The sequence below is a fragment of the Myotis nattereri genome, assembly GCF_964212035.1.
Source record: "Myotis nattereri genome assembly, chromosome: 5".
NCBI classification, from domain to species: Eukaryota; Metazoa; Chordata; class Mammalia; order Chiroptera; family Vespertilionidae; genus Myotis; species Myotis nattereri.
The window spans coordinates 11,639,040-11,666,198 of NC_138080.1; the positions used below are offsets into that span (position 1 = coordinate 11,639,040).

At 44.3% G+C, this 27,159-nt stretch overlaps 1 protein-coding gene across 3 annotated transcripts in view; it reads left to right on the forward strand.

The window, feature by feature from the left end:
• Positions 1-27,159, forward strand: part of ADRA1A (adrenoceptor alpha 1A) — a gene marked incomplete at its 5' end in the record, with an annotated part of 196,598 nt that overhangs the window by 99,527 nt on the left and 69,912 nt on the right. Inside the window, 2 exons of one of the 3 annotated variants that reach the window (XM_081090987.1) lie at positions 480-865; positions 13,650-15,039. The exons of 1 other annotated variant lie outside the window; for it this stretch is intronic. In XM_081090987.1, the coding sequence (XP_080947113.1) occupies positions 480-865; positions 13,650-13,682 (419 nt within the window). In that variant the 3' untranslated portion in view covers positions 13,683-15,039. Of the gene's footprint in view, positions 1-479; positions 1,010-13,649; positions 16,186-27,159 lie in introns of those variants that run through there. One more of the 3 variants, XM_081090986.1, reaches the window with a different exon arrangement.

A 27,159-nucleotide genomic window follows, 5' to 3' on the forward strand; every position in this document is an offset into this window, starting at 1 on the left:
GAATTCCTAACTATTTAGGTTGTGTCTGTATAACATTGCTTTAAAGAACAAAAGGAATACTAAAATAACCCCATTTTTATATGGGTTATTTGAATGAATTCCAAGTTATTTTAAAATTCAGGCAAAAAATTTGCATATGTAGACTAAGCTTAAGTTCCTAGTTTTCATTATGTAAAGCTTTCAAGCAGACATGAGGGGATGTTTATCACTGAGAACCAGTGTGACCCTACCCACTGGGCCTGCTCGCATTATTGCTGTTGCACATGTGGGCCAAAGAGAATGGCCTTGGGGATAGTGCAAAGAATTACATTCATCAGGGCTAGTCGGTCAAATGTGAAAAACTCAGATGCATTTGGTATCATTTGAAACTTTTAAAAAATAATCTAAAAGGATGTTTCTTGGTTTGTTTGCTTGTTTTCCTAGACCGTTGACCTGTTGGCTTGCAAATAATATGTATGAATCTATGTGTTTCCTTCCAGGGTCTTTCTTCCCTGACTTCAAGCCCTCTGAAACAGTTTTTAAAATAGCATTTTGGCTCGGATACCTAAACAGCTGCATCAACCCTATTATATACCCATGCTCCAGTCAAGAGTTTAAAAAGGCCTTTCAGAATGTCTTGAGAATCCAGTGTCTCCGCAAAAAGCAGTCTTCCAAACGGGCCCTGGGATACACCCTGCACCCACCCAGCCACACCTCGGAGGGGCAGCACAAGGACCTGGTGCGCATCCCCGTGAGCTCAGGAGAGACCTTCTATAAGATCTCCAAGACAGATGGGGTCTGTGAATGGAAGATTTTCTCTTCCTTGCCTCGTGGATCTGCCAAGATTACAGTGTCCAAAGACCAATCAGCCTGCACCACAGCCCGGGTGAGAAGTAAAAGCTTTTTGCAGGTCTGCTGCTGCATGGGGCCCTCGACCCCCAGCCATGGAGAGAACCATCAAATTCCAACCATTAAGATCCACACCATCTCCCTCAGTGAAAACGGGGAGGAAGTCTAGAGGACAGGAAAGGTCAGAAGGAAGGGGGGATAATCTTAGGCATGTTCATTCTTCTTGGATGACAAGACAGAACCCTCCAATCAGGGACCATCTGGGAATGGGTCGGGGAGGAGACCAACTCTTGGGCAGTGGGTAAGGCTCAGGGAGGAGGGAGGATGTCACACGGCCATCCAGTTCAAAATGAGGATAAACAGCACGTCCTTGAGGCTAATGCTCTCTGGGGCATCCTCTGAGCCCGCTCTCCACGTCTGACCCCTTCATTGAAAAACACCATGGGAAACAGAATTTCATGCACCATCCAAAAGTCTATAAATATAGGATTATGATTTCATCATGAATATTTTCAGCACACACTCTAAGTTTGGAGCTAGTTCTCGATGGAGTGAGGGGATTTTATTTTCAGGCTAAACCTATTGACAGCGGTGTTGGATATTTACAGGGTGAGGGCCTGGAGAGGAAGAGCCTTAAGATGGTGGCTGATACTCATTATTTTTAGAGCAAGTTTTACACTTCATTTCTGATACATCCAGTGTCTCAGCTTGGGTTAAACTTGACAGTGAGATTTACCTTTTTCGGGGACTTGACCAGCTACTTCTCCTGATTCCCTAAGGATGAGGGTGAGGGGCACTCATATCTCTGCACTAAAGTAGGCACATCCTTTTGGCTTGGGTCTAGAGTGTGTTGAAAGAACCAGCCAGTGAAAGGATGGTTTTTCCTATTGGAAGACAGTGGAGATGAGGGTAATTTTTTCAGCTTAACTACTGTGGACAAAATTCCATTCCTAGATCAGATGGAGGAAGTCTTCTCATGTAAAGTATTTAAAGATCAAAAGGTTGGGGTGGACTGGGTGCTAATTTCATGCTAAATTAGAGGCTGCAAAATTACTCTGCAGTCTCTTTGACATGGCCTAGAAAGATCTTTCTTGACAAATCACTTACCTTTTTCAGAACTCTATTATGAAAAGCCACAGGTGATAATATTTTGAAAGGCACATCTTGATTTCCATTTCTTCTCAGCTGCTTCACTTTTGCATCGTGGATGAGAGCCAAGGTCTCCATGCACCTGTAGAATGTTGGAATGAGCCTTATGATCTAAGTATATCCTTTCTGAAATTTAAGTGACACACACTTATCTTGGGAGCATACTGACTAAAAGCCCATCAATAGCAGGAGTTTGCAAAGAGTTTTTGACAGATGTCCATTTAGTCTGGTAAAAGATCCAGTATCCCATTCACTTCATTTATTTCCACTTTCTTCAGGCAACATGCTATTTTTTGGTTTTTGTCTACCAAAATTTTGGTAAACCTTAATAACTCAGTATACCTACTAAATATGAAGATGGTAATTATATGTAAAAATTAAAATATTTTTCATATTTCACAATAAGAATTTAAAATGAGGTTTTGAAATAATTATTGACAAGAATCACTGGTCTAAAACTACTTATCATTTCAGTGGGCTCTTTCCCCATATTTGGGTAATTCCCTTTAAAAATTTTGAAGTAGAATGTAGCCGTTATTTAAACCTTCACGGCAAAATAGTAGCCAACATCATCTATTTCTTCTTCCCTTGCAGCAAAATGATAATTTCCTTAAATTCTTCTGAAAGGCTAATGCCTGCGCATACTGCCATGGAGGGAATGTTTGTATATGGACTGGATTTGGTTGTTGGTTGTGTTTGGACATAGAATATTACCACTTTCTCACCTCTTTCTGGAGAGTGTCTTCTTGCTGACCGGATAGACATTCTGCCTTGTGCTCATAAATTGGATTCTGGCATTAGATGCTGGCTGGATTTTTAGGCTCTTCTGGTCTTTCTGCATGGCCCACAACAGCTCTACCAGATGTGGCTGTCCTATTATGGATGTAGGCACCAGGGAAGGATGTGAATATGCAAACCTCGCTCCTCTTCTGCCTTAATAGGAAAAATAACTTTCATTATTGAGAAGAACTTCTTTCAGAATCTGAATTTTAAAAAACACTCTGGCCAGGCTTCCCCTTCCAGGAACAACATCCCCATGAAAGAATGGTAGCAGTTTTTCTTCATCAAAATATGCCTCCATGTTTGAGATGATCTTTAAACTGCATTACTGACGAATTTAAATATTAGATATTTAAATTTAAGATCACCAGAAAGCTAGCATTAATGCCAGTGCTAATCAAAATAAATAACTAGAAAATCTTTCCATCATCAGACAAAAGCCATGACAATTGTGTTCATGCAAAATGATCCATAAATAATTGTCTGCTACACTCTTCTCCAACCCACTCCCTCCAGGGAGGTAAACTTTAACATTTTTTTCCTTTCCCATAATATGGTATTATGTATAAACACTCCAATTTTACAAGAAATTAATAATGTCACCCAAGACTTAGCCAAAGTGGGATAACAATATCCAAGATATTTTTTATTCACCCACAAAAAATTTCTGTACCTTTGAGCATGCCAAAAACTATCTAAAATTGTCACGGTTAAACAAATGGTGGTCATATTTATACTTACATGTGTACTGCATCTATTTGGAGTTTGAAAAATTTGCCCAGGGCAACAGGGGTCAGAATGTCTTCTCTAATGTGTTATGAAAAGCAGCTGCTTTGGGATTGTCTCCGCAGCACAAAAAGTCAGCTTGACATGATGGGATAGGCAAAACCTGATTTCTTCTGCAATTCAAATTGCATGCATTAAGAGAGACCTTGAATCTCTTTATTCAAAAATGTCCCCAAATGCTTGCAAGGATTTCAGGAAAGCATTTTGCTTGTCACAGTTTTCTTCCTTTCGCCTCTGTTGTGTCTCATCCGAGACCGCTCCTGCCTGTAATCACTCAGTGTATGCTAAACTCTCCAAAATACGGAGGCTTGTAACTCTCTCACCACCTACTTGAATTGGTCCATCCATGGTAGACAGTGGTATTTGGGTAAATAAATATTTTCTTAAGGCTTTTTTGTTAAGTGCTACTGTGTGCCAGGCATTACCAGGGCATTTTTGTACCCATTGTCTCTAAACCTCATAGCAATTTCACAATTTCAAAAATATTCACATTTTTTAGATTAAAACCTGATAGTTGAGAGTGATTAAGGACTGGCTCAAAGCCAAGGAGGAACCATGATTCAATCCTGGTCCTCCCTGACATTAAAGTCTGCATGTTGTTGTTTTTCCCCACAGTACCCCTGCCTCATGAATAGTGGGGGTAGAAGTCCCCAAGTCAGGACCGGGTGTGCTAAGGATGCTAAGCCAGACCCGAACTTTTTAATGCTTTGTTCCCTTGGGATTTGCTTGCCAATTAACTTTGATAAATATCCTGCCAAATATTCATTCCAGCCAAAACCAACAAATAGCAGGTCATAAATGAAAGGGTTTGGCGTCTATAATGCTATCAGACGGCACCACTTTCCTAGGGATCACTGCCTGGAATGTTACTCAGGCTTTGCAAGGAGCACAAACTGTATGAAATTGGGAGAAGATGGGCATATAAGAGAATGCAGAAGAGGCTGCTGCATTGGCCTAGAATAGCAAAACACACGTGTGGGTATGAAATACTTTCATAGGGTACCAGCGTTATTGACTACCAACCACAGTTAATTGGCACACTTTCGGGAAATATATCATTTTTTAAACTAAATAAAAACAAATATGACATCACTTTTATCAACTGTATTCCAACAATCTTGTTTTTTTAGTTTGAGAAAGAGAAAATAAATTATAGGTATTTCACCAGGATTGCACAGAGCTCAGAGAATGTGTCAAATATGTGAATGCCGTATCTGTCACGATGTGGCCCTGGTTCAGAATGCTGATCTCCAGGTAGCCAGAGACCTGGGCAAATTTTGAAGATGGGGAATCGGTTGGCAAAGTGGCTACTTATTAGATGGCCTCCCCTGGGTCCTGGGTTTCCTTTCTTAAATGAACACTTGATGTCCTGGGTGTCCCGGCCTCCCTACCCTTTCATAGTGAGCCATCATGCAGGCCCAGTAGGTTTCCTGCTTGTAGCCTGAGAGAACATTTTAAGACCTATTTGCTTGGGAGGGTAATTATTCAGTCTTTAATCACAGCTACTTAATCACAGCTTGACACACATTTTCACTTGCTCCTGGGGCTGGTTCTGCTCAGGTCCTCTTGCCAAAAGAGATGCTGCCTCTGCCTACGTGTTGACTTAATTAAGGGAAGAGCTCTGTTTATCAGCAAAGGGAGAGGGGAGCCCAAATGCATGGAAGGTAAACTCTGCAAGTGAAGCAGGGTGTTGAAATAGAAGGCAGAGGTGGTAACTATGGAGACAACATCAGGTGTATGCTCACCTGTTACTCTGATTTCTTTTTAAACTACTAGGACTTTTAACCATGAAACCACCTGCACACAGCTCCGGTTAAGCTAGTTGGAACACTGTTGGCAACTGCTCCTTGTCTACAAAGTGTGCTGTGGAGTAGGCCACCATCTTCAAAAAGCAATGGCAGTAGTGGCCTTCTGGCCTCCAAAGTCCCTGCAAGATGACTGTTGTAGGGCTGGGCTGGCAAAAGCAAGTCAGGATTTGAACAGAGGACACCGGCCCCTAGCCAGTGCTCCCATCAGCATTACCTCATTCATGTTCCCAAGACCCAAATGTCATGGGGGCTGAGGATGGACCTTATCTGCCTTGTGCAGGAAAATGCCATCTCTCCTTTGCTCTTGCAACACAGATTACTGAGTGCCCCACCCAAAAGGAAGGTTATGGCATCGGGGAGGGGGCTGTTGAGGAGAAAGAAGATTTACCATAGATATTCTCAAAGCAGGATGGATGGTTCAGGAATACATTACTGCAAGTGATAAGCAAGGAACTGCCCTAAAGCTATGCATATTCATTTTCTCTTTCCTTTTTGTGTAACTGCGGAGTTATTACATTACTTTCCCTCCGTGCCATAGTCCACATTGCCACCTTATCAGCTAGAAATGATTATTGCTAAACACTGAAAAATTCAGACTTAATTGGATCAAAAAATCTAAGAGCAAATGTATACTGTATCTGGAGAAAAAAATAATAAAGATGCTGACCTATTAAAAAGCCTGAATAATAGTAGGTACATTCGGATGCAATATTAAATAAGTGAAGATAGAAAATCCCAATATCAGTTTAATGTTTCCTCCCATTTGTACACTACTTCATACCTTTTATAGTACTTCTGCCTATCTCAAGTCATTCCTGAGTATTATTCCATAATATAGAGTATCTGCACTTAACATATGAAGGAATGAGGATAGAGGAGTAGGGAGAGGTTTAAGGATTTCTTTGAACCAAATCCAGCCTCTAACTCGTTTGTCCATGAGCCTTCACTATCTCCAAGGCCCATTGTGTTTCTTGAAACCCTGACTTTCATGCTCACTAATTCATCTCTAGTCCACATTTTCAGCTGTTTGTACCTTCTCTCCTCGTATAGCTCAGCAGCTGTGCAGTACAAGATTGTTCTAGGGACTGAGTGCATATTTGTCTATGCTTCTCTCATTGGCTAAAAAGCAAGCTGATGTAATTCTGCTCTTTCTCCCTAGATAGTCAACAGCAAAGCTAAGGAAATAAGCAGGGCAGGGAGCTCTTGTCTTGCTCAATGGGGTGACACATAAGGTAAAGCCAGCAGTGATTGACACCTTCAGGACCTCAGGAATGCAAAGGTCCCAAAGGGAATCTCAAGGCCCTCCTTTCCCAGGGAGCCCGAGAGTCATCTGTATACAACCTGATGATCACTGTCAGCAAACTGCTCACTTCCTCTCCTGCACTAAATGCACTTGGCATGAAACATACAGAGAGGCACAGACGGTCCCTAGCTAATGAGCTGGGTGTGTTCCAAGCTCATTTATTGCAAGTCAAGAATGCATTCTTCCAAGAGGCATTGCTAGAAATGGGGGAGAGGAAGGTTGTACTCAGATGAACTAAAGAATAAAGATCTATTTAAGGGATACCTGAGGCTGGAATACTTTTTCTGTACATAGCTAGGCATTTGGGCATTGTGGAGCCATACCATCTCTGTAACACATGCTGCTTTGCTTAATTTCCTTTTTTGAGTGTGTGTGTGTGTGGGGGGGGAGGACAATCCTCTAAAAATGTAGAAACCAGTCTTAGTTCACAGGCATGGGCTAGATTTAATCCATGGACCGTAACTTGCCACCCCTGATCTATACAATTGCTAGCTTACACTTTTATGAATATAATGCTAAGCAGATTTTGGTGTTCAGCAAACATTCTTTTTGTTTAATATGCCATTGATACATCTCCACTTGACTAGCTTAATGTTCCCAACCTGCATGAGTTGTTAGGTATAAAGTGACAAGCTCATAATCAGTGGTGGGATTGGCTCTATATCACCTGTCCACCCAAAAGATACACTTAGTCTATCATTGTGACTTTCTACATAGGCGTCAGGATAAGAGGGAAGCACCCACCACGCCCTCCACTGTTGTATTTTGTAGAACAGCAAGTCAGCAGAATCCCAAGGGAATCCATGGAGATCTCTCAACTCTTCACCTCGTTGGCAAAATCCCCCAACACATCCTGGCTGACCCTGAGAGTAGCAACAACCAGTAGGTGCCATTTGACCAGGGCTGATGTGAAGTCCCTCCCAGACTGTGAACCTTGCTGAAGCAATTCCCAGAAGCCTTCAGGCCAAGTGTGGCTCTGGAAAGGCCCCCTGACCACAGCCCCCTGCACTAGGGCCTTGGAGAGTGTGCCCTGGAGCTCATTACAAAGTGGGGCACAGAAAGAGGTGCTGGGAGAGGGATGTCTTCCCAAAGACAAATAGGTACTAGTTCTAGCAGGTCTCTTCTCCTCCTCATTTTCCTTCTTTTCCTATTTTTCCTTTTCATTTAAGGCTGAAATTGCTTGGCTTGAAATGGCATTACTATGAGGCGATGAAGCCATATTTCTCTGAGCTAGTGCTTTGTTGGAGGGACCTGTTCCCTGTTCTCTCTCCAGTGCTAATGGGCGATGAAGGAGAGGAAGACATTCCAGGTTAGAAACAAGGTGTTATGTTCCCGGACCTGGGGCAGGTATCTGCAACGTTAGGAGATGCATCTCTCCCGCAGGGCTCAGGGTGAGGCCTGGAGTAGTAATGGGTGCAGGACTGACATGAAAGAACATGGAAGGATCGAGGCCAGTAGTAGCACCACTGTCCACGCAGGACACAGAAAGGAAGGCTTGGGCCACCTCGGTGTGGCAGCTTCCCTTCTGCTGCCCCCTGTCTGTCTTGCTTCTTTCCCTTCTGTCTATCTCCTTTCCTTATCTTTTCCTCTCTCTCAATAATTCCAAACTCCACTTCTTGCCAAACTTATAGGCAGTGACTGACGTTGGGGTGGGATGCCCTTACTCCTGTGGGTGCCAGTTCGCGTGGGATAGAGAGTGCCATGCATAACCCTAGGTGATAAGGCGGAGTTTCCCTCAGACCCTTCATCCCCTCCCCATATCAGGCATTAGGCCTGGTGCTGCAAGCTGGCCCTTCTGCCCCTCCCCTCCACAGCCTCCAGGGACGCAGGTAAGGTGAAGGCAGCTCAAGGTCCTTCCCAAGGGCTTTCACCCTCTGCCCACATTGCTGTCTTTCTGCTTTTTACTGTTAGTTCCAAATGAAAGATACAAACACATGAGCAGCCACATATTAAAAAGAGCGGGTAGTCAGGAGTGGTGTCTGGCCCCTCACCGGAGTGCACCTCTTCTTACCAGTCTACTCTCACTCCCTGACAACTTACAACCCTCTGACAATTTACCAAGCCCCACGAAGTCACCTTCTCTTTCTCTTCCTCTTCATCTTTCATCTCTTGTCTTTGTGGCTTTTCCCTTTCACTTCCCCATAGGTTCTTCAAAGCCTGGATTGATCTCATGGAGTCAAGCTGGTTCCAGGTCAGCATTAAGCAGTGCTAACCTGATGCACAGACCTCATCTGGGTGAAAGGTTCCTTCTTCCAGGTGCTCCTGCTTTGTTTCCGGTCCACCTGCTCCTGGGACTCATTCACAGACTCCCTCTAGTCTCTCATCATATCCAGGAGCCTCACTACCCCAAGCAAAGGGTCATCTCCTTCCACGTGTGCACCTGCTTTTGCTGCCACAGCCCCATGCATTTGGAATGCCTTGTATCAGTGTGCTCAGGCTGTCCTGGCAAAGCACCGCAGGCTGGGGCTTAAACAGTGGAGGTTTATTCTCACAGTTCCAGAGGCTGGAAGCCTGAAATCCAAGTGTCAGCAGGTTGCTCCTCCTGAGGCCTCTCTCTTTGGCTTGCAGATGGCTGTCTTCTCCCCATGTCCTCACGTGGCCTTTCCTCTGTGTGTCTGTGTCCTAATCTCCCCTTCTTAAAAGGACACCAATCAGATTGGATCACAGCCCATCCTGATGACCTTATTTTAACCTTAATTACCTCTTTAAAGGCCCTATCTCCAAATACAGTCACATTCTGAGGCACAAGGTGTTAGGATAGCAACACATAAAATTTGGGGAATCACAATTCAAACCATAACAATTTCCTCCCCATTCTCCTTTTAGCTCATAAAAATTTATCCACAATTCTTTTTCCAGATCAGATGTTTAAATTCAGTCCTTCCTGAATCCTGTCTCCAAATAGCCACAGCAATTGTCTGTAAAATGCATCTGGCAACCAATGGTGCATTTTACTGTGATCTTTCTGTCGTTTTTAAAAATCTATATTTTTCTCCCTTTTAAATTTACTTTATACTGTAGCTACATATGTCTATCTTCTCAACTAGATTAAAACTCGGAAGGGCAGAAACAGTCAAATTGTTCTGTATGATCATAGCAATCCTCAGCACCTGGGTGGTCATATCTGGGGACCAGGACCCCTCGGAGCAGGCAACAAGAGAGGGGGCAAAGAAGGACAAGATCCAAGCACTAGCTACAGGCAGGGACTGGTAGAGCAGGTCCATGGGACTTGGAAATACCAAAGTGACCCACCAGGAAGGCTCAGGTAATAGTTGACAACACTGGGCTTCTTAAAAGTCGCAGTGAGATTCTCATCAGGGGTGCAGAGCACAGCAGTGGGGAATCCCAGGTTAGTGCCATCTAGAGTAGGCAGGCATGGGGTCCCCCAGGAGACATCTGCATCCAGGAAAACAGAATGCCATCACTGAATGAGACAGACCCTAGACCAGTGGTTGGCAAACCACGGCTCTTGAGCCACATGCGGCTCTTTGGCCCCTTGAGTGTGGCTCTTCCACAAAGTACCACATGTGGGCACGCACGTACAGTGCGATTGAAACTTCGTGGCCCATGCGCAGAAGTCAGTATTTTGTAGAAGAGCCACACTCAAGGGACCAAAGAGCTGCATGTGGCTTGCGAGCTGCAGTTTGCCGACCACTGCCCTAGACCATGAGAGAGAGGTGAGACAGAGCCAAATGGGATCAGGAACCAATGTCAGAATCCAGGCCTGGGAGATGGGTCATCAAGAAGCACATGGGAGGCTGTATCACCACAAGTCCCCAATCCAGCAATGGGTGAGTTGTCTAGAGTAAGGTAGTACATCAGCTTCAATCCAATCTAGAAATGAAAAGAGGAGAAATCATGTGACAAGGCAGGGCCTACAAAAGTATAAAGTGTATTGAGGCCAAAGCCATCCAAAAACAGGTTTGAATGAGTGTAGCAATGGTTTATTGATTTATAAAAAACACACACGCAAACACACACACACACACACAAACTTGCCTTTCTTCCTCACTCTGGTCCTCATTCCTTTTGCTAAACCCAGCCTTATCTTTCATGATGAAAAGATTACAGCTTGGCAGCTTGGCTAATTAATGTCTCAAGGGTTGGGGGGGCTTTGCTTGGCCCATTGATCAAACGCTGAGCATTGGGTTGAATGCTTCTCATCCACAGTGCCGCTCCCACCCAGGCACTGTGTCAGAGCAGAGGGATTGTCATCGTAAAGAGCAGGGAAAGAGGGAGCATTGGTAGATGGGGAGGTGAGTGAGCCGCTTCAATCAAAAATAAAAATGCCCACATTTAGTTTGATAAGTAATAAGAATATTAAAAAGTAACCCATAAAGTAGTTTAAAGAGCAAAACAAGCAAGTATGATAAATATTTAAATAACAATTTATTGTTAGTTTTCTACCTATATTTTTAAAGAGAGTAAACATTTATTAGGGAGCAACTGAATTAAAAAATAGGGTCTCATGCTTGCTTTTGTCTCCAGCAGCTCAGCAGACCCTCTGCCTCCCTTTGCTGAATGTCACACTCAACCCTGATACTTAAACTTCAGCACATGAGTGCTGACATTCTGCAACAGAAATTTTGTTTCAGCTTTTCAAGCCTGAATCCAAACACATGCTAATGCATCAGATGTGGAGGAAGGAAAATGGTTCATTTTTGTCTCTGGGGAATCAATTCCCCACAGCCCACCCTCCAGTATTGCACACCTCTTCCATCCAGTGTTGCAGAAGAGGAAGCAAGCGTGTTCCAGACAATGCACTGTGATGAGGGTCATGTCCAAGGAGGAAGAAATGACAGTTTTGGAGCATCTACTATGTGCCAAGCCCTTTGCACATTTTGATAGGGTGAAATGGAAGATTCTACAGTCACATCTACCAAGGACAGATTTTCACAGGGAACCCATACAGTGATATGAGTGTGAGAAGAAGAAAGACAGTAACATCTGTAGGGTGTTAAGGGAAAAGTTGAGCCTTTGGCGTATCTAGTCTTGGAGTTCACCTGTACTGGTCACCTGGCCTGCTGAACCCTTGGCCTGACCTTAACCAGCTCCACCCAGGGCCAATCAGCAGAAGGCAACTTGAAAGATCTTGTAAGTGGTGATGTGGGAAGAGCAGTGACCTAGAAGCCACATGGCCTGGGCCTCATTTCAGCCCCATCTTTGTGCCTAACTAAGTGACCCGGACAAGCCACTTGACCTCTCTTGGCCCCACTTTTCTCGCCTTTGAAATATAGTAGGCAAATGTAATGGAGTTAAACATATGTAATCACAGTAGACCCCAACCTGCATTATAAGTCAAACATTATAAGTCAAACATTATTCTAAATCAATTACCTGTAAGGTATCTTAAAGCACTGAAAACTCCACATACAGGAATGACAGAATAAGTCTGTTTTCTTTGTTCATTCTCCTAGTTCAGGTTGATAAACTTCCAAAAGTTGGTCAAGACACAAATTACTCTTTCATTAGAGAGGAAATACTAAATGGATGTTGTGCCATTGCTTGGAGGCTATCATTCCTAAATTTAGGGTGCTAGGCACCAAATTTCAATTCTCAGTTATTCCTTCGTTCCCTTCCCCCCACTATGCTATTTTCTTTGGGTGGGAAATATCTCTGCCTGAACATTTGTTTTAATTTTTAAAAATCAGACTCACTGTGATACTTTTTTTTAAAATTTATTGCTTAAAGTATTACAAAGGGTATTACATATGTGTCCATTTTATCACCTCGCCCTAGACAGTCCCCTAGCCTCCCCTATCCCCCAGTGTCTTATGTCCATTGGTTATGCTTATATGCATGCATACAAGTCCTTTAGTTGATCTCTTACCCCCCTACCTCCTGCCCCGCAACCCTCCCCGGCCTTCCCGCTGCAGTTTGACAATCTGTTTGAGGCAGCTCTGCCTCTGTATCTATTATTGTTCAAAAGTTTATAATGGTCTCTATTATCCATGAATGAGTGAGATCATGTGGTATTTTTCCTTCATTGACTGGCTTATTTCACTTGCCCATCAGTAGATGAATGGATTAGAAAACTGTGGTACATCTACACGATGGAATACTATGCTGCCCTAAAAAGGAAGGAACTCTTACCATTTGCAATGTCATGGATGGAACTGGAGAGCATTATGCTAAGTGAAATAAGCCAGTCACTGTGATACTTTGAAGCTTTCCACCGAGCTCTCTCTCTCTCTCTCTCTCTCTCTCTCTCTCTCTCATAGCCCAGAACAAGGGCACCCAGGGCTGGTGGTATTTGTAATCTTTCTTGCCTTGACTACTCACTTGGCATAGGAAGTATTTTGTTATCATGGTTGTTCTATAAAAGACTCTGCATAGAATGCTGTCATAAAGATGTATGTGTGTCTGTAGAAAGAGAAGTAATTCTGACCATTGGAAAACACTAGAGTATCTGAAACAAAGCTTGGGTCTAAAATCATCTCAGGAAGTAGGGCTGAGCTATGCTTGGCCTGGGTAACTGTAGAAGTCAGTGTTTACAAGATAAAACAGCAAATGTCTAGTCATGAACCATAGGCAGTTTTAATTTTAGCTGAATTGAAACCCACATCATGAGAGCACCCGCTTTCAGTCTCAGCTCTAGTTTCAAGTGCTGTCGGTGAGAGCCCCAACATTTCGGTGGATCCCTTGAAATGATCTCCAGGGCTCTTCTGGGCAGGTGGCTTGACAGGAAAGTCCATTGTGTAAGCTCAGCCCACCAGGACTCAGTCTGCCTTAGGCTGTCAGCCATACTCAAAGGCCTTGTTTGGCAGGGACCTGTCAAATGGTCTCTCTCGTGACTCAGAATCTCATACTTATTTTAAATGGAGGGGAAAAGTTACTTTCAGGGATGAGGTTCTTTGCCCAACTCTGCTTTGTATAAACACAGCCTATGTCTATTTCAGTCTTCTGGGTTTTGAGAAGCAACTGCTGAGTTGTGGCAAAGGGTGAACTGGTTGGTGTTGACCCAAATTAAAACGAAGAGTTTTCCTTTCTTGCAGCGCTGGAAGAAGGGAGACAGCATCATCGCCTAGGGAACAGAATGTGACTGGCCTGGAAAACAGGGAAATGAGTGTGGGCCTCGATTTACAAAGAACCAGCTCTACCAAAGTCTAAACTTGTAGAAATGGAGACGTTGTGTCTGGAGTAAGAATTTTTACTCTACGGAAGGATAACATTTGGGTCATGTTGATGCATGATGCTGTGTATGTGAAAACCATGGATGTAATTCATTACAGGTCATTCTGCCTTGATTCTGAAGGGACAGACAACCATTACATGCAGCCTGGTATATGCCCATGGGTGCTGTCCTTACCACCCAGCAAGGAGGGTGTCCAGCCCAGCCCCTTTCCTGCTACCCACGGTCAGGAGCCTGTATGTCCACATGGATGTACTTGTTTATCAAGCATTCATCTAAGACACAAATCTAACATATTACTATTGTCAATGCTGGGACAACAGTGATTTTAGGAGTAACTGTGAATACAAATTTTTTGAGAGTCAGCTCCCCCCTATTGTGTCCCTCAAACTCTAGCATATTCACAGAAGTAAACAAACAAACAAACAAACAAACAAAAAAACCTTGCTGCAAAACAAAATCACCTTCTGCCAAGGGAAGCTGCCATAACACACAGCGGGTCTTTCACTCATTTATCCATCTGTGTTATCAGTAAGGGCTCCAGGCACAGGTCCCGAGAGTGGAGGACAATGATGGACACATGTTCTTCATGACCAAGGCTCCTGTGGTCTGTGGAGAGCGCAGGCAAATCAATAATTATAGCAGAGAGTGGTAAGTGTTGTCCCGTGGGAGTTTGGTGGAAGGCACCCACCAGCCTTGGAGTTAGCCTTCCCAAAAATAGTGACCTCTGAGTTGGATCCTGGAGGACAGAATGGAGTGGGACAGAAGGAGCTGCTCCAATCAAGGAAGGAGTGAACCTCAGGCACGTGCTACTTTTGCCACCTCCTCCATTCTGTTAGGGCACGCGGAAGTCAGTCTTGCTTAAATGGATGGCCACTTGGCTTTGCAAACCTCATCCCTCAAGTTCCCTTCAGACCAACCACACCTGCTTTCCTCCTCACTCTTTTGTTTTGTTTTGTTCTTTTCCAATGAAGAATCGAGGACGAGCCAATAAATGATGAGTCCAGGGGTTTTTCTGACAAAGCTCCCATGTTCAGCTTGGCTGAACACAGAAAAGTTTATTTCTTTCTCATCATGCAAAAAATATTTGCTTCAACAAAAAGTGGCTCACTCATAAGAACAAACAAATGTTTTGGAAGTCTTAATATGCAAATCTTATGTGCTATTACTTAACGTTTTTAAAAATTGAGAAATTGTTTTTTAGTGAGAAAACATTGTGCAGTAAGCTTTAAGAGAAAGAGTATTTTCCCTACAAAAAATCTAGAAAGTAATTGTATCATTCCAGTACCCCAAAGGCTGGCTGGCTCGTCGTCCATCACTGAAGGGTCAGTATCTTTGCTGTCAGAGCGAAGGGTGACTATCACAGCTCCAATGCAGCAGAGGTGGTGGGAGAAACAAACAAAAGTGAGGGCCTTGGAGTTGCTCCTTTACAATCAACTAGCAGTTAGGAAGGATGTGGCTTTCTGGGGCTAATAAAAACAAATTTGGAGACGTGTTTTGTCTTTGAAATTAAAACTGTGTTTTAGTAAATCCAGCTGATGCCATTTAAACATGAACCCTGTGCCATTTCATGGCTTACTGCAGCTTTTCTGTTTCTCTCGCTATTAGATCTGTTCAAAATAGGAACGTGGCATTTCCACGTTTCCAGAAAAGCAAATGTGAGCTGACTGGCCACATTTGCTGTTATGGTTTTCCTAGAGCCCTTATGATTGTTGTGACAAATAAGATCCTTGTAACGTACAATTTCTAACTATACCGTGTTTGTGATCTATGCCCTCCTCCAGGTTTTGGTATTTGGTCAGTTGAGTTGATCTTACCCCGTTCCCTCCATGTTACAGAGTTTAACTGTATCATGCTGAGAGTTTGGTGTGTGCTCTATGCTGAAAGAAGAATATTCTCCTGAGTGAGATAAATATGTTCATGTGAGAGAATTGCTATACTTGAATTTGCTGCAGCATTTTGTATTGACGCACATATATGACACCCAGGCTGACTCAATGGCTTCTAAAACATTTAATGTCTCTTAAATGGACTCAATATCCTTGGAATGTGCTGTTTAAATATTTCTGAATTTTCTACATGCCATTTTTACAGGTCCATTTGTTTATGATGTGAAGTGGTAAAGAATCAATCACTTTCGTTGTGTGTGTGTCTGAAGAAAATAAATGTATATATTACTAAGAAGAAGAATAAATTATTGAAAAATATACTTGATGGATCATGCAGCCCACTGTTGAAAAGGAATTTATTTTATTTCTTTAATAAAGTGATTGTTCAAATTATAAGCATTTATATTGTCCTTCTAAATATGGATGCCATAATGTTCAATCTTGATGTATGTTCAACATGGATATATGTTCAACATTAATGTATGATCTCTAATAAAATATTTTAAACCTCTTTCTTTAAACACATATTGCCCAGTTCTTTAATCACAATCTATTGTTACTATGTCTGTTGAAAGTGGAGTGGCAGTTGGTGTCTTTAGCCAGCTAAATGGAGTAGTTTGTACATAAGATATTCAAGTTGGCAGCATTCAGGGTTCAGGTAGGAGCCAAAATACAACTGCATTTAGAGTCAAGGAAAGGTGATAATGAAACTCAGACATACAAAAATTTTGAATGTGTTCAAGGCTGAATGTATTAAGTGACCCAAAACCAAAGCAATAGGTTAGGTGAACTAGTGGTCAGAGAAGGCCATGGGCAACACAGTTCAAGGGGAGTTTTACTGTGGAGATTCTAGTCTGACCATGATCTCAGAGCCTGGAAGCCCCAGCACCACCCCTTCAGCCCCATTCCCTCAATGGGACTCCTTGGCAGTGTGGTGTCATCACTGGGGACAAGACCACTAGAGTCAAATTGTCACAGGTTCCAAATTCTCTCAACCATTCACCACCTAGATGATTTCAACACAGAGATCCCATACTCCTATCGCTTAGTTCTTCCTTCTCGAAAACAGGGACAATTACTGTACGCCAATGAGAGGGTTGTGGAGATAATAAAACGAGGCGATGCTGCAGCAAATTCAAAGGTTTAGAAAAGTGCCTGATATCTAGTTAGCACTGAGCAATTACATGTTGTTCATTTTCTTATTGATCTTGCTGGTTTGGTTGTGGCTGTCATTTTAGCTACCCCTAAGGATAACATTACTTTTCTGGTGATGAAGAATCATTATTTTTTTACCCAAAGCCCTTAGCATCTAAGTCAAGTAATAGCATCACATCTACACTGATTTGGGTTTTGCCAAATGATGTCATGTCTTGTGGGTGCTCCGCTGGTCATAATCCAGGCTCAGTTAGCGTGACTGTAGCCTCACTCCATGGATCCCCACATGGAGTGGCAGGCAGATGGAGGGTGGAAGGGAATCCTAAGATACACAGAAGTTTGCAATTGTCCAGCCTTTGTTTTCATGGAGCTTGAAAGTGGTAAAACTAATTTTTAGACTAATATCATTGGTTTATCCAATGACTTCTCTTTTTAACGTATTTTTTGCCTCAGGTTATAGACTCTGGGAGAGAAAGTGGAAATATTGTTAATGTTAACACTCATTGGTTCCTATGAAGGTAAAAAAAATTATTTAAACTATGGCCATAATAACATTAGGGCCACATCTCTGCTGTGCATTCTACTGTGACTAACACTGTGAAAGCCCTGTTCTAATGGGTTCAAATGCATCACCTCATTTAATGTTCATCATCCTATAAGGAAGTGCTAGGAATCAAATTAGGGTGCATTTGGCTGGAAGCAACAGAATACCCATTTAAAAGTGGCTCACATTGTCTTATGTGACACAATTTGTAACACTATTCTATCTAATAAAAGCGAAACATGGTAATTAGCCATACATCCGCTACCCTTCCCATTGGCTAATCAGGACAATATGCAAATTAACTGCCAGCCAAGATGGCGGCCAGCAGCCAGGCAGCTTGAAGCAAACATGAGGCTTGCTTGCTTCAGTGATGGAGGAAGCTAACGTTCCCGCCTGCCTCTGCCGGCCTATGAGCTTGCAGTTTGAAACATTGTTACAAATATAGAAGCTAAACAAAACCCCAGAAACCTGCTTTCAGCCAGCTGGGATCTCATAGCTGGAGTTGAAACAGTGTTTCGATTATAGAACCTAAACAAACCAGATACCTGCTTTCAGCAGTGGAGGCCTAAGAGCTGGAGCCAAGCCTCAGAGCTAAAGCTGGCCCAGAATAAAAAAAAAAAAAGAAAAAAAAAAGGAGCGGTTGGGAGCTTCAGTTACCCGCCAGACTGAAAACAGCCCTCCGCCCCTCACCCAGACTGGCCAGGCAACCCAGTGGGGACCCCCACCCTGAAGGGGGTGTGACCAGCTGCAAACAGTCATCAGCCCCTCATCCAGGCTGGCCAGGCACCCCAGAGGGGACCCCCACCCTGATCCAGGACACCCTTCAGGGCAAACCAGCCGGCCCCCACCCGTGCACCAGGCCTCTATCCTATACAGTAAAAGAGTAATATGCCTCCCAGCACCAGGATCAGTGGAGCCACCAGGCCTCCTGGCACCTGGATCAGCATGAAAGGGGGCAGCGACCAAACCCCCTGATAGCCCTGCGGCTCTGTGTGTGACAGGGGGCAGGGCCACAACCTCCCTATCCGCCCTGCTCTGTTCGTGACAGGGGAAGGCACCCCAACCCCCTGATCAGCCCTGCTCTGTGCCTGATAGGGGGGAGCTCCCCAACCTCCTGATAGCCCTGCAGCTCTGTGTGTGACAGGGTGCGGCGCCCCAACCCCCTAATCGGCCCTGCTCTGTTTGTGACAGTGTGCAGTGCCCCAACCGCCCCCCCCCCCCACGGGCCCTGCTCTGTGTGTGACGAGGTAGAGCCATAACCTCCCCATTGGCCCTGCCCTGAGTGTGACAGCAGCGGTGCCCCAACCCCCTGATCCACCCTGCTCTGTGTGTGACAGGGGGCGGTGCCCCAACTTCCCTATCGGCCCTATCCTGTGTGTGACAGGGGGCGGTGCCCCAACTCCCCTACCGGCCCTACTCTGTGAGTGACAGGGGGGAGCTCCTCAACCCCCTGATGGGCCCTGCTCTGTGCGTGACAGGGGGGAGCTGCCCAACCCCCTGATGGGCCCTGCTCTGTGCGTGACAAGGGGGAGCTCCCCAACCCCCCTGATGGGCCCTGCTCTGTGCGTGACAGGGGTTGGCGCCGCAACCTCCCCATTGACCCTGCCTTGAGTGTGACAGGGGGCGGTGCCCCAACCCCCCAATCGGCCCTACCCTAAGCATGACTGAGGGTGGCATCGCAACCTCCCAATCCACCCTGCTCTGTGCATGACAGGGGGCAGTGCCCCAACTCCCAATCAGCCCTGCTATGAGCCCGACCAGGGGCTGCACCTAGGGATTGGGCCTGCCCTCTGCCACCCGGGAGCAGGCCTAAGCCAGCAGGTCATTGTCTCCCGAGGGGTCCCAGACTGCGAGAGGGCACAGGCCGGGCTGAGGGACCCCCCCTTCCTCCCGAGTGCACAAATTTTTGTGCACTGGGCCTCTAGTCCTATACAATAAAAGTCTAATATGCAAATAGACCAAATGGTGGAACAACCAGAAAAACTGGCCACTATGACATGCGCTGACCACCAGGGGGCATGTGCGGAACATGGCAGGCATCAGCTGTGGCGGGATGCTGGAACAGGTGATTGGGGCACCAGACCAAGGTGGGGCGCTGGTCACTGTCATTGGGGTGAACCTCTCATGGTTACTAAAATTCTTTGTGCCAGAGCCACTGCTCACACTTGCTGCTGGTGCCCATTGCCAGTCCCAATCGCTTGGCGCCATCAGCGGGTGTGAGCAGCAGCTGCTGACCTTGATCATCCTTAAGGGCTTCTCAACCTCCCCTTGCTCCTGAGGGGCAATCGGGGCAGCAGCCACTGCTCACACCCACTGATGGCACTTGCTGCTGGTGCCGACCCCAATTGCTCTGCACCATCAGCGGGTGCGAGTGGGGCCAGTGTTGTCAGCATGTAGGAGCTATGGTGGCGGGAGTGGGACTGCCAGGAGACAGGGGACTTGGAGCCGCAGCAGGAGGAGCCAGGCAGGGGAGCAGAGGATGGGCTAAGACCCGCCCCTGTGTCTACTGCAGCCTCGCCGCCCACAGTTCCTTTCAAGGTGCACAAATTCATGCACTGGGCCCCTAGTTATCAATAATTTTGCATGAAAACATTTATTTTTGAAAATGGTCTGCAATCAAACTACCTGGGTTTGAATCCTATTCTATGAGGTGTCAGTGAATGTTTAGCAGCCAGCTCTCCAGAAAAAAACAAAAAAAAACAAAAACAAAACACACAAATGAACAGAAAAAACACACAGAATTTGCAAATTTGTCAATTCCTGTGGTGTAAATTCTCTTACAATAACACATATCAAGCTACCAACTTGACATCATTGAACATGTGTTGGGGAGAGATGTACACAATCATGTCTCTGGATCCTGTACGAGCCAACATCAGCACCCCACTCCTGCCACTTAGTAGTATGTGGCCTGAGCCTACCTTTATGTTAATTTCCTTATCTGTAAAATGAGATAATAGTTACACCTTCTTCATTGGAATAATTCATGTAAAGAAGTCCTGTGCTTCATTCAATCAGTAACAATGGATGCTAGTTATCATTGTTATTGTTAGTTCTTGCTAATATAGGCACAACACAGAAACCATCTCAGAATAGAAAAGTGTTCATCCTTACTCAATTTCTAGAACAACTCTTCTAAGTGCGATCCTTCTTCAGATATTACACAGCATGACTCCTCATCCCCACCCACAATGAGTTTGTTCATCTCTGTTTCAGACTCCAAAGTTTTTCAGAAAATTCTGTTTCTTTTCATTTTTGCTTTAAATGAAGTACTTAATGAATTTATTAACCAGTTTTCTCAAAGAGTCTTTCAATGCCAAATCATTCTGCCAGCCTACTATTTTCTCTCCTGTTTATAAATGCAAATGCCTCCAGCAGAATTTATGAAAAATAATTATTCTGTTGTGTAGGTGGACAGAAAAACCACTACCCCCATACTCACTCCTCACTTTATTCTTATGTTCTAATTCATACCCTCCTTTCAAAGATAATATAAGCATATATTAAACTAAATAAATAAAAGTGCCTCAGTATCTGGGGTCGGGTTGAGTTTTGGGGTCCTGAGTGGCACCACACCCACCCTGCAGTTCTCTTCTGTGGGAACACTCTATGTAGAAAGATAAGAGCCAATGGGAAGAAAATACAATGTTTATTTATTCCCAGAATAGCTCTATTCCACTCCAGGTTTCTTACACCCACTTAATTGATTCTAAAATGTCCAGGTTTGAGGAGTAAGGCACTGGTAGGAAAGCTGACATTGAAGCATAAGTACGGCCACATGTGCTTCTGGAATGGGGTGAGGTATGGGTGGGCAAGAATGAAATCCTGCCCACTGGGATGCAAGGCCTGAGAACCACCAGCGAGAATAGACAGCTCTCGGTTTTGCTGGTAGGAGGCAGGGGAGGGGTCGTAAGGACAAAGGACGACAGTGAAACAAGGGCAGCTTCTCCTCTGTGGGCAAAGGCACAAGGATAGAAGCAGACACTCCTCCCACCCTCCCCACATAAATGCCACACGTGCGTATAAGTTAGGAATTAGTAATTCCGTCCACGCTATCGCCAATTACAAGATTTTGTTCTTTTCGTGGCCGAGTAATGTCCCATTGTACCACAGCTTTTTATCCATTCGTCTATTGATGGACACTTGGTTTGCTTCCATATCTTGGCTATCATAAATAATGTTGCAATGAACATGGGGGTGCACATATTCTTTCAAATTAGTGTTTTGGGTTTTTTCAGACATATAGTGAAATAAGCCAGACATAGAAAAACAAATGCATGTGATATCACTTATATGAGGAATCTAAAGAAAAAAATTAATGAACAAACAAAATGGAAATGGACTTACAGGCACAGAGAACAAACGAGTGGATGATAGAGGGAAAGAGTGTTGGGAGGTAGGATGAAAAAGTGAAGGATTCAAGAAGTACTAATTGGTAGTTACAAAATGTGCATGGGTTGTAAGATAAAGCATAGGGAATATAGTCAACAATATTTTAATAACTATCTATGGTGCCAGGTGAGCCCTTGAATTATCTGAGGGAACACATTGTAAAGTATATGAATGTCTATCTGCTGTGTTGTACACCTGAAACTAACTAATGTTGAATGCAAGCTGTAATGAAAAAATAAAAGATTAAAATGTTTAAAAGTAATAGTTCTGCCAACTCTAGGCCTACTCCCCAAAGGAGAGTTTACCATTTTCTAGTAAATTCATTAATTCAGCACATATCTATTAAACACCTGTTATATGTCAGGCATCATCTCACAATACATCAATAAACAGAGCATGGTAAAAAAAAAAAAAAATAGACTTGACTTGACTTAGGAAGCCTACATTCTAAAGCATCTTCCAGAAATGCATATGCAAATATATGGATCCTTGAAATCCTATATAATAAAAGGCAAATATGCAAATAGACCAAATGGTGGAACAACTGAACAACTGGTCACTATGATGTGTGCTGACTACCAGGGGGCGTGTACGGAACGTGGCAGGCGTTAGCCATGGCATGATGGTGGAGCAGGTGAGTTGGGGCACCAGACCAAGGTGGGGCACTGGTTGCTTTTATAAGGACAAGCCTCTGTTGGTTACTGAAAATTCTTTGCTCCCACATGCCTTGGTCCCACCCGGTGTTTGCACCTGCTGCCCGGCACCGGTCCCGATCATTTGGTGCCATCAGCAGGTGCAAGTGGTGGCTGCCGGCACTGACCGCCCCTCAGGGCTTCTCCACATCCCCCTGCTCCTGAGGGGTGATTGGGGCCAGCAGCCACCGCTTGCACCTGCTGATGACACTGGCTCTGCTTGCACCCGCTGCTGGATCCAGCCCCAATCGCTCTGCACTGTCAGTGGGTACGAGCGGGGCCAGTACCATCAGTGCATGGGAGCGGCAGTGGTGGGAGTGGGGCTGCTGGCAGACAGGTGACTGGGGGCAGTGGTGGGAGGAGCCAGGCTGGGGTGCAGAGGATGGGCCTAGAGTCTATACCCACATCTGTGCCTACTGCAGCCTCATGGCCCACAGTTCCTTTCATGGTGCACGAATTCGTGCACTGGGCCCCTAGTACAGTGATGGCGAACCTATGACACGCGTGTCAGAGGTGACACGCGAACTAATTTTTTTGGTTGATTTTTCTTTGTTAAATGGTATTTAGATATATAAAATAAATATCAAAATATAAATCTTTGTTTTACTATGTTTGCAAATATCAAAAAATTTCTATATGTGGCATGGCACCAGAGTTAAGTTAGGGTTTTTCAAAAGGCTCGCCATCACTGCCCTAGTATCTTTATAAAAGTAGAATGAGCCAGATATTCTGATTGGTTACATTAAATTCACTGTTATAACTCAGTAATTGAGCAATTGGTCAACCCCTGATTATCATAGAGCTCTGAGGTTTTGCCTTAACTTATACCTCACAAAGTTAATAAAGCAAAGCCCAGTCTCCTGCCCTCTGGGAAGTTATAGTTTGATATAATGAGTGCCACCAAAAGACTCTGAGAGCTTATTTTAGAGCTTACAGCATTTTTAAGAGCCATGAACTTATTTCAACAGTATTTTCACTGCTTAAAATATTTTGGGAATTCTTCGGAGAGTGTCTTTGGAGTCAATTTATGTGTGGTAGCTCCCCTTAAAATTCCTGTGTTATTTACTTATTACCACAAATAGTACTAGTCTAGACCAGGAAAGGTCTTTCTCAGACACAAAAGGTGAGCCTTGCAGCTGAGGGGACAACTTCACAGGTCCCCTCTGTTTGACTCTGGGCAGCTGCTGCCAATGCCTTGACCAGATTGCTCTGCCATCCTATTGGCCAAATACAAGCCGGGAGGGTTGAACTACTATAAAAAGTCATTCTGAGTAAATTCAGTGGAAAAAATTAGGTCAATGGTTTTCAAACTGTCTTTTTTTAGTGCAATCTTTTCTTTAGATGGAATCTTACACAGAAGTCCTCTATGCAGAATAAAGGAAAGCAGAAGGTCCTGGAATGATGTAGGAGTAGATAAAACTTCAACCACTCAGGCACCCCACCAGACACACACTTTCCCTGGTGACCCCCGAGGAATGGCTCCAGGACCTTTGGGACCCCCTGGAGCAAGGTCTAAGCACCACTAAACTACACACTCTTCTTACCTTCCCACAGACCTGGCACATAGCGGTCTGCCAATAAAGAAAGGCTCCTGTGAGAGGGAGGGAACCAGATGGTAAAAGGCGGTTGGAGGTGGGGTGTTTCCCCAAAGAGCTCCATATGTAAAGAAGCCTAATAGAGGGTCTACTACCAAAGATAATTACTCCTTCTGGGAGTGAGCTGGCCCAGGCGGCAGCACTGTTGTCCTGCTCTTACAGGCAGGTAATTCCTGGGCAGCACCCCATTAATGTGCCCTGGCCAGCACTGCCCCTCACAAAGCTCATTTGCCCAGAGATAGAAGCTGTATCCTCCAACTTGAAGCTTTATCAGCAATAAAACTGATAGTCAGATTTCCAGAGGCATCGTGGCATACTGCTTAAGAGACTGGACTCTGGAATCAGAATAACTGGGTTCAAATTCTACCTCTGTCACCAACTGGTATGTGAATTTTTCAAACCCCTAAACCCTCAGTTTCTCTTCTATAAAAGGCAGAAATGATAGAGCAGTAGAGGAGTTGATATATGTGGAACATTTAGAATAATACCTACCTCCAGTAAGTAGTAAACCAATGTTAACTAACTACTACTCTTTAGACATACTTACCAATTTATTCAGAGCTTGCTCAGGGAAGGTGGGAGGTGGGAACTGGGCCCCTCCCAGCTTCTGCTCTTCCCCAGGTGCCCCCGCCACTGCCACTGCTCCTGAGCCACGGCTCCTCACCACTCACCTGCCTGGGCTATAATTCCCATGAATTTCTGCTTAAATTTATGTGCATGGCTTTTCTAGTTTTAAAATGGTTGATTCTCTCTGCTGAAGAATAAGGGATCAAAATTGAAATTCTCTGCTGTCAGTTATCATCACACCATTCAGCCAGACCATGGGCCTATCCCCTACTCACTTCATTCAGAGGGAGAGAGCGTACTCACTGTCTGTGTCACTTGGCTTGCTCTGGATTTTAGCCTCCAGGGAACCATTCTTGCAGATACGGCCCAGTTTGTTGTTTCCAACTTTTCCAGCAGATTAAACTACTCCATGGGATGATGGAAGGAACGTTGGGGAATGAGGAAGAGCTGCTCCCTCCAACAGGGATCACACAGGAAGCTCAGACAGGTCAGGGAAGCAAGGGGCCCCAAAGTCCAGGAGGAAGAAAATTCAGGACAGTACCAAGACCCAGTGATAAAGCGAAGCGGAGGGATTGACTTCCTACAAATGGTCCAAAACCACGACTATCCCGGGCAAAGAGTCAGCAACTACAAAATGCATTACGTGACTCCAAACATCTTTGTGTGACAGGCACTTGGTACATTGCCCAGCCTGCTCTTGACAGCCAGCTTTAACGGCATGTTCCTTCTGCAGATGAGGAAACTGAGGCAGAGCAGGACTGGGCACCTGCTCCCAGTTCGCCAGCTGATGGACGCCAGAGCCACATGTTCTCTGCCACTGATAAACCTCGATTTTGGCAAAGAAGAAAGAGAAAATTGCTGCAATGTGAAATATTCCAATGCTACCCTAAATTAGAACATTGCTTTTAAAATTCTCCTCTACGTATAATGAAGCTTTTAATAAAATGTTTAATGTGGCTTCTCTACAAAAGCGTATTTTCAACCCACAATTGACAATATTCTCTCTCATCCCCAAATTAGGACATGTGCTTTTCAAAACAAGAGAGGATATTTAGATGTGGGACATCTCTGGACACACGGTTGCTTAGCATCGTCGGTTTAACGCTCTCGTACACTCACATTAAGCAGCCCCTAAACTAATTTCATTAATCCCATGAGTGCGCTGATACAATGTGATTTCCTGACTTTCTGATAAGGAAACCAATGAGAGACCCAGCACCAACAAAATGTGGACACCAGCATAAAGGCTCTGAAAATTATTATGTCTTTTGCAGCCACTTCCAGTTGGCGCAAGAGGGGGGGCTCGGGAAAGGCAGGGGGAGAGGGTGTGCTAATAAATTAATACTTTTTCCCCCAACTTCTAAGTTCTTCTAAGCTGAGCTAATAATCAAATTTTCATAGACAGATTAACAGGAAAAAATCAAGTTTTAATACATGTGCATGGGGAATTCTCATAGGCCTGAAAATTCCAAAGACAGTGAGGCAACATTGGGTACATAAGACATTTTGGATAAAGAAGAAATATTGAAATTCTTAGATTTCAGAAGTGAGAAGGAGTGATTTACAGGTAGCTGAGGAAGAGCAGAACACATGTGGCAGGAAAATTCTTGCTAGACAACTCAGAAACAATGGGGCTCGAGGAGTCTATTTAACAGGCCCCTGCCTGACGCCTTCCTATTGACCATCTTAATTCAAATTAGGCTAAGATAGCTTCCAAAATTCTCCTTCCTGAACGCCCTCCTCTGTTGGAATGTCTTGGGCAGGAAAGGGGGCAGGGTCAAAGGTTCTTTCTTTTTTAAAAAAAATCTATATATTTTTATTGTTGACAGTATTACAGATGGCTCTCATTTTCCCCTCCCTTTGTCCCCCTTCACCCAGTCCCTGCCCCACCCCAGACCTTCACCACACTATTGTCTGTGTGCATGGGTTATGCATATATGTATATATGTTCTTTAGTTAATCTCTTCTCGTCCCCCGACCCCTCTCCCCTCTGAGATCTGTCAGTCTGTTCCATGCATTCATGCCTCTGGACCTATTTTGTTCTTCACTTTATTTTGTTCATTAGATTCCACATTCTTGTTTTTTAATAAACAGCTTAAAATCAATATTCCAAGAGGCACCTTCAGGATGGCAAAACTTTGATTCCTTCACAGCCTTGCAGCTGGAAGTATCCTATAGGACTCGAATCTTGACATTTTCCAGGAAGTAAATATTGCTTCCAGAAAATTCTCCTCCTAGAACTCTCATCTCAGGAACACTATTTCTTGTAAAACAGCACAGTTGGCTGGTAATTGGAGAGTTGCTGATTTAATCATTGCTTGCAACCCACATGAAGGGTGGGGAAAGTCCTGTCACGTTATGATAAATATTTAGGGCGGAGAGGAGAAACCCTTCTCTCCAGGCTCAGTGCTCTGTGGACACTAGAGAATTAGGTGTGAGGAGAATTCACATCCAAATTTAGAAGTGACACCTTCAAGTTGTGCCTGCAGCTATAAAGCTAGAGAAGAAAATACTAGAGAAAGCAGGAAAGACAAGATTC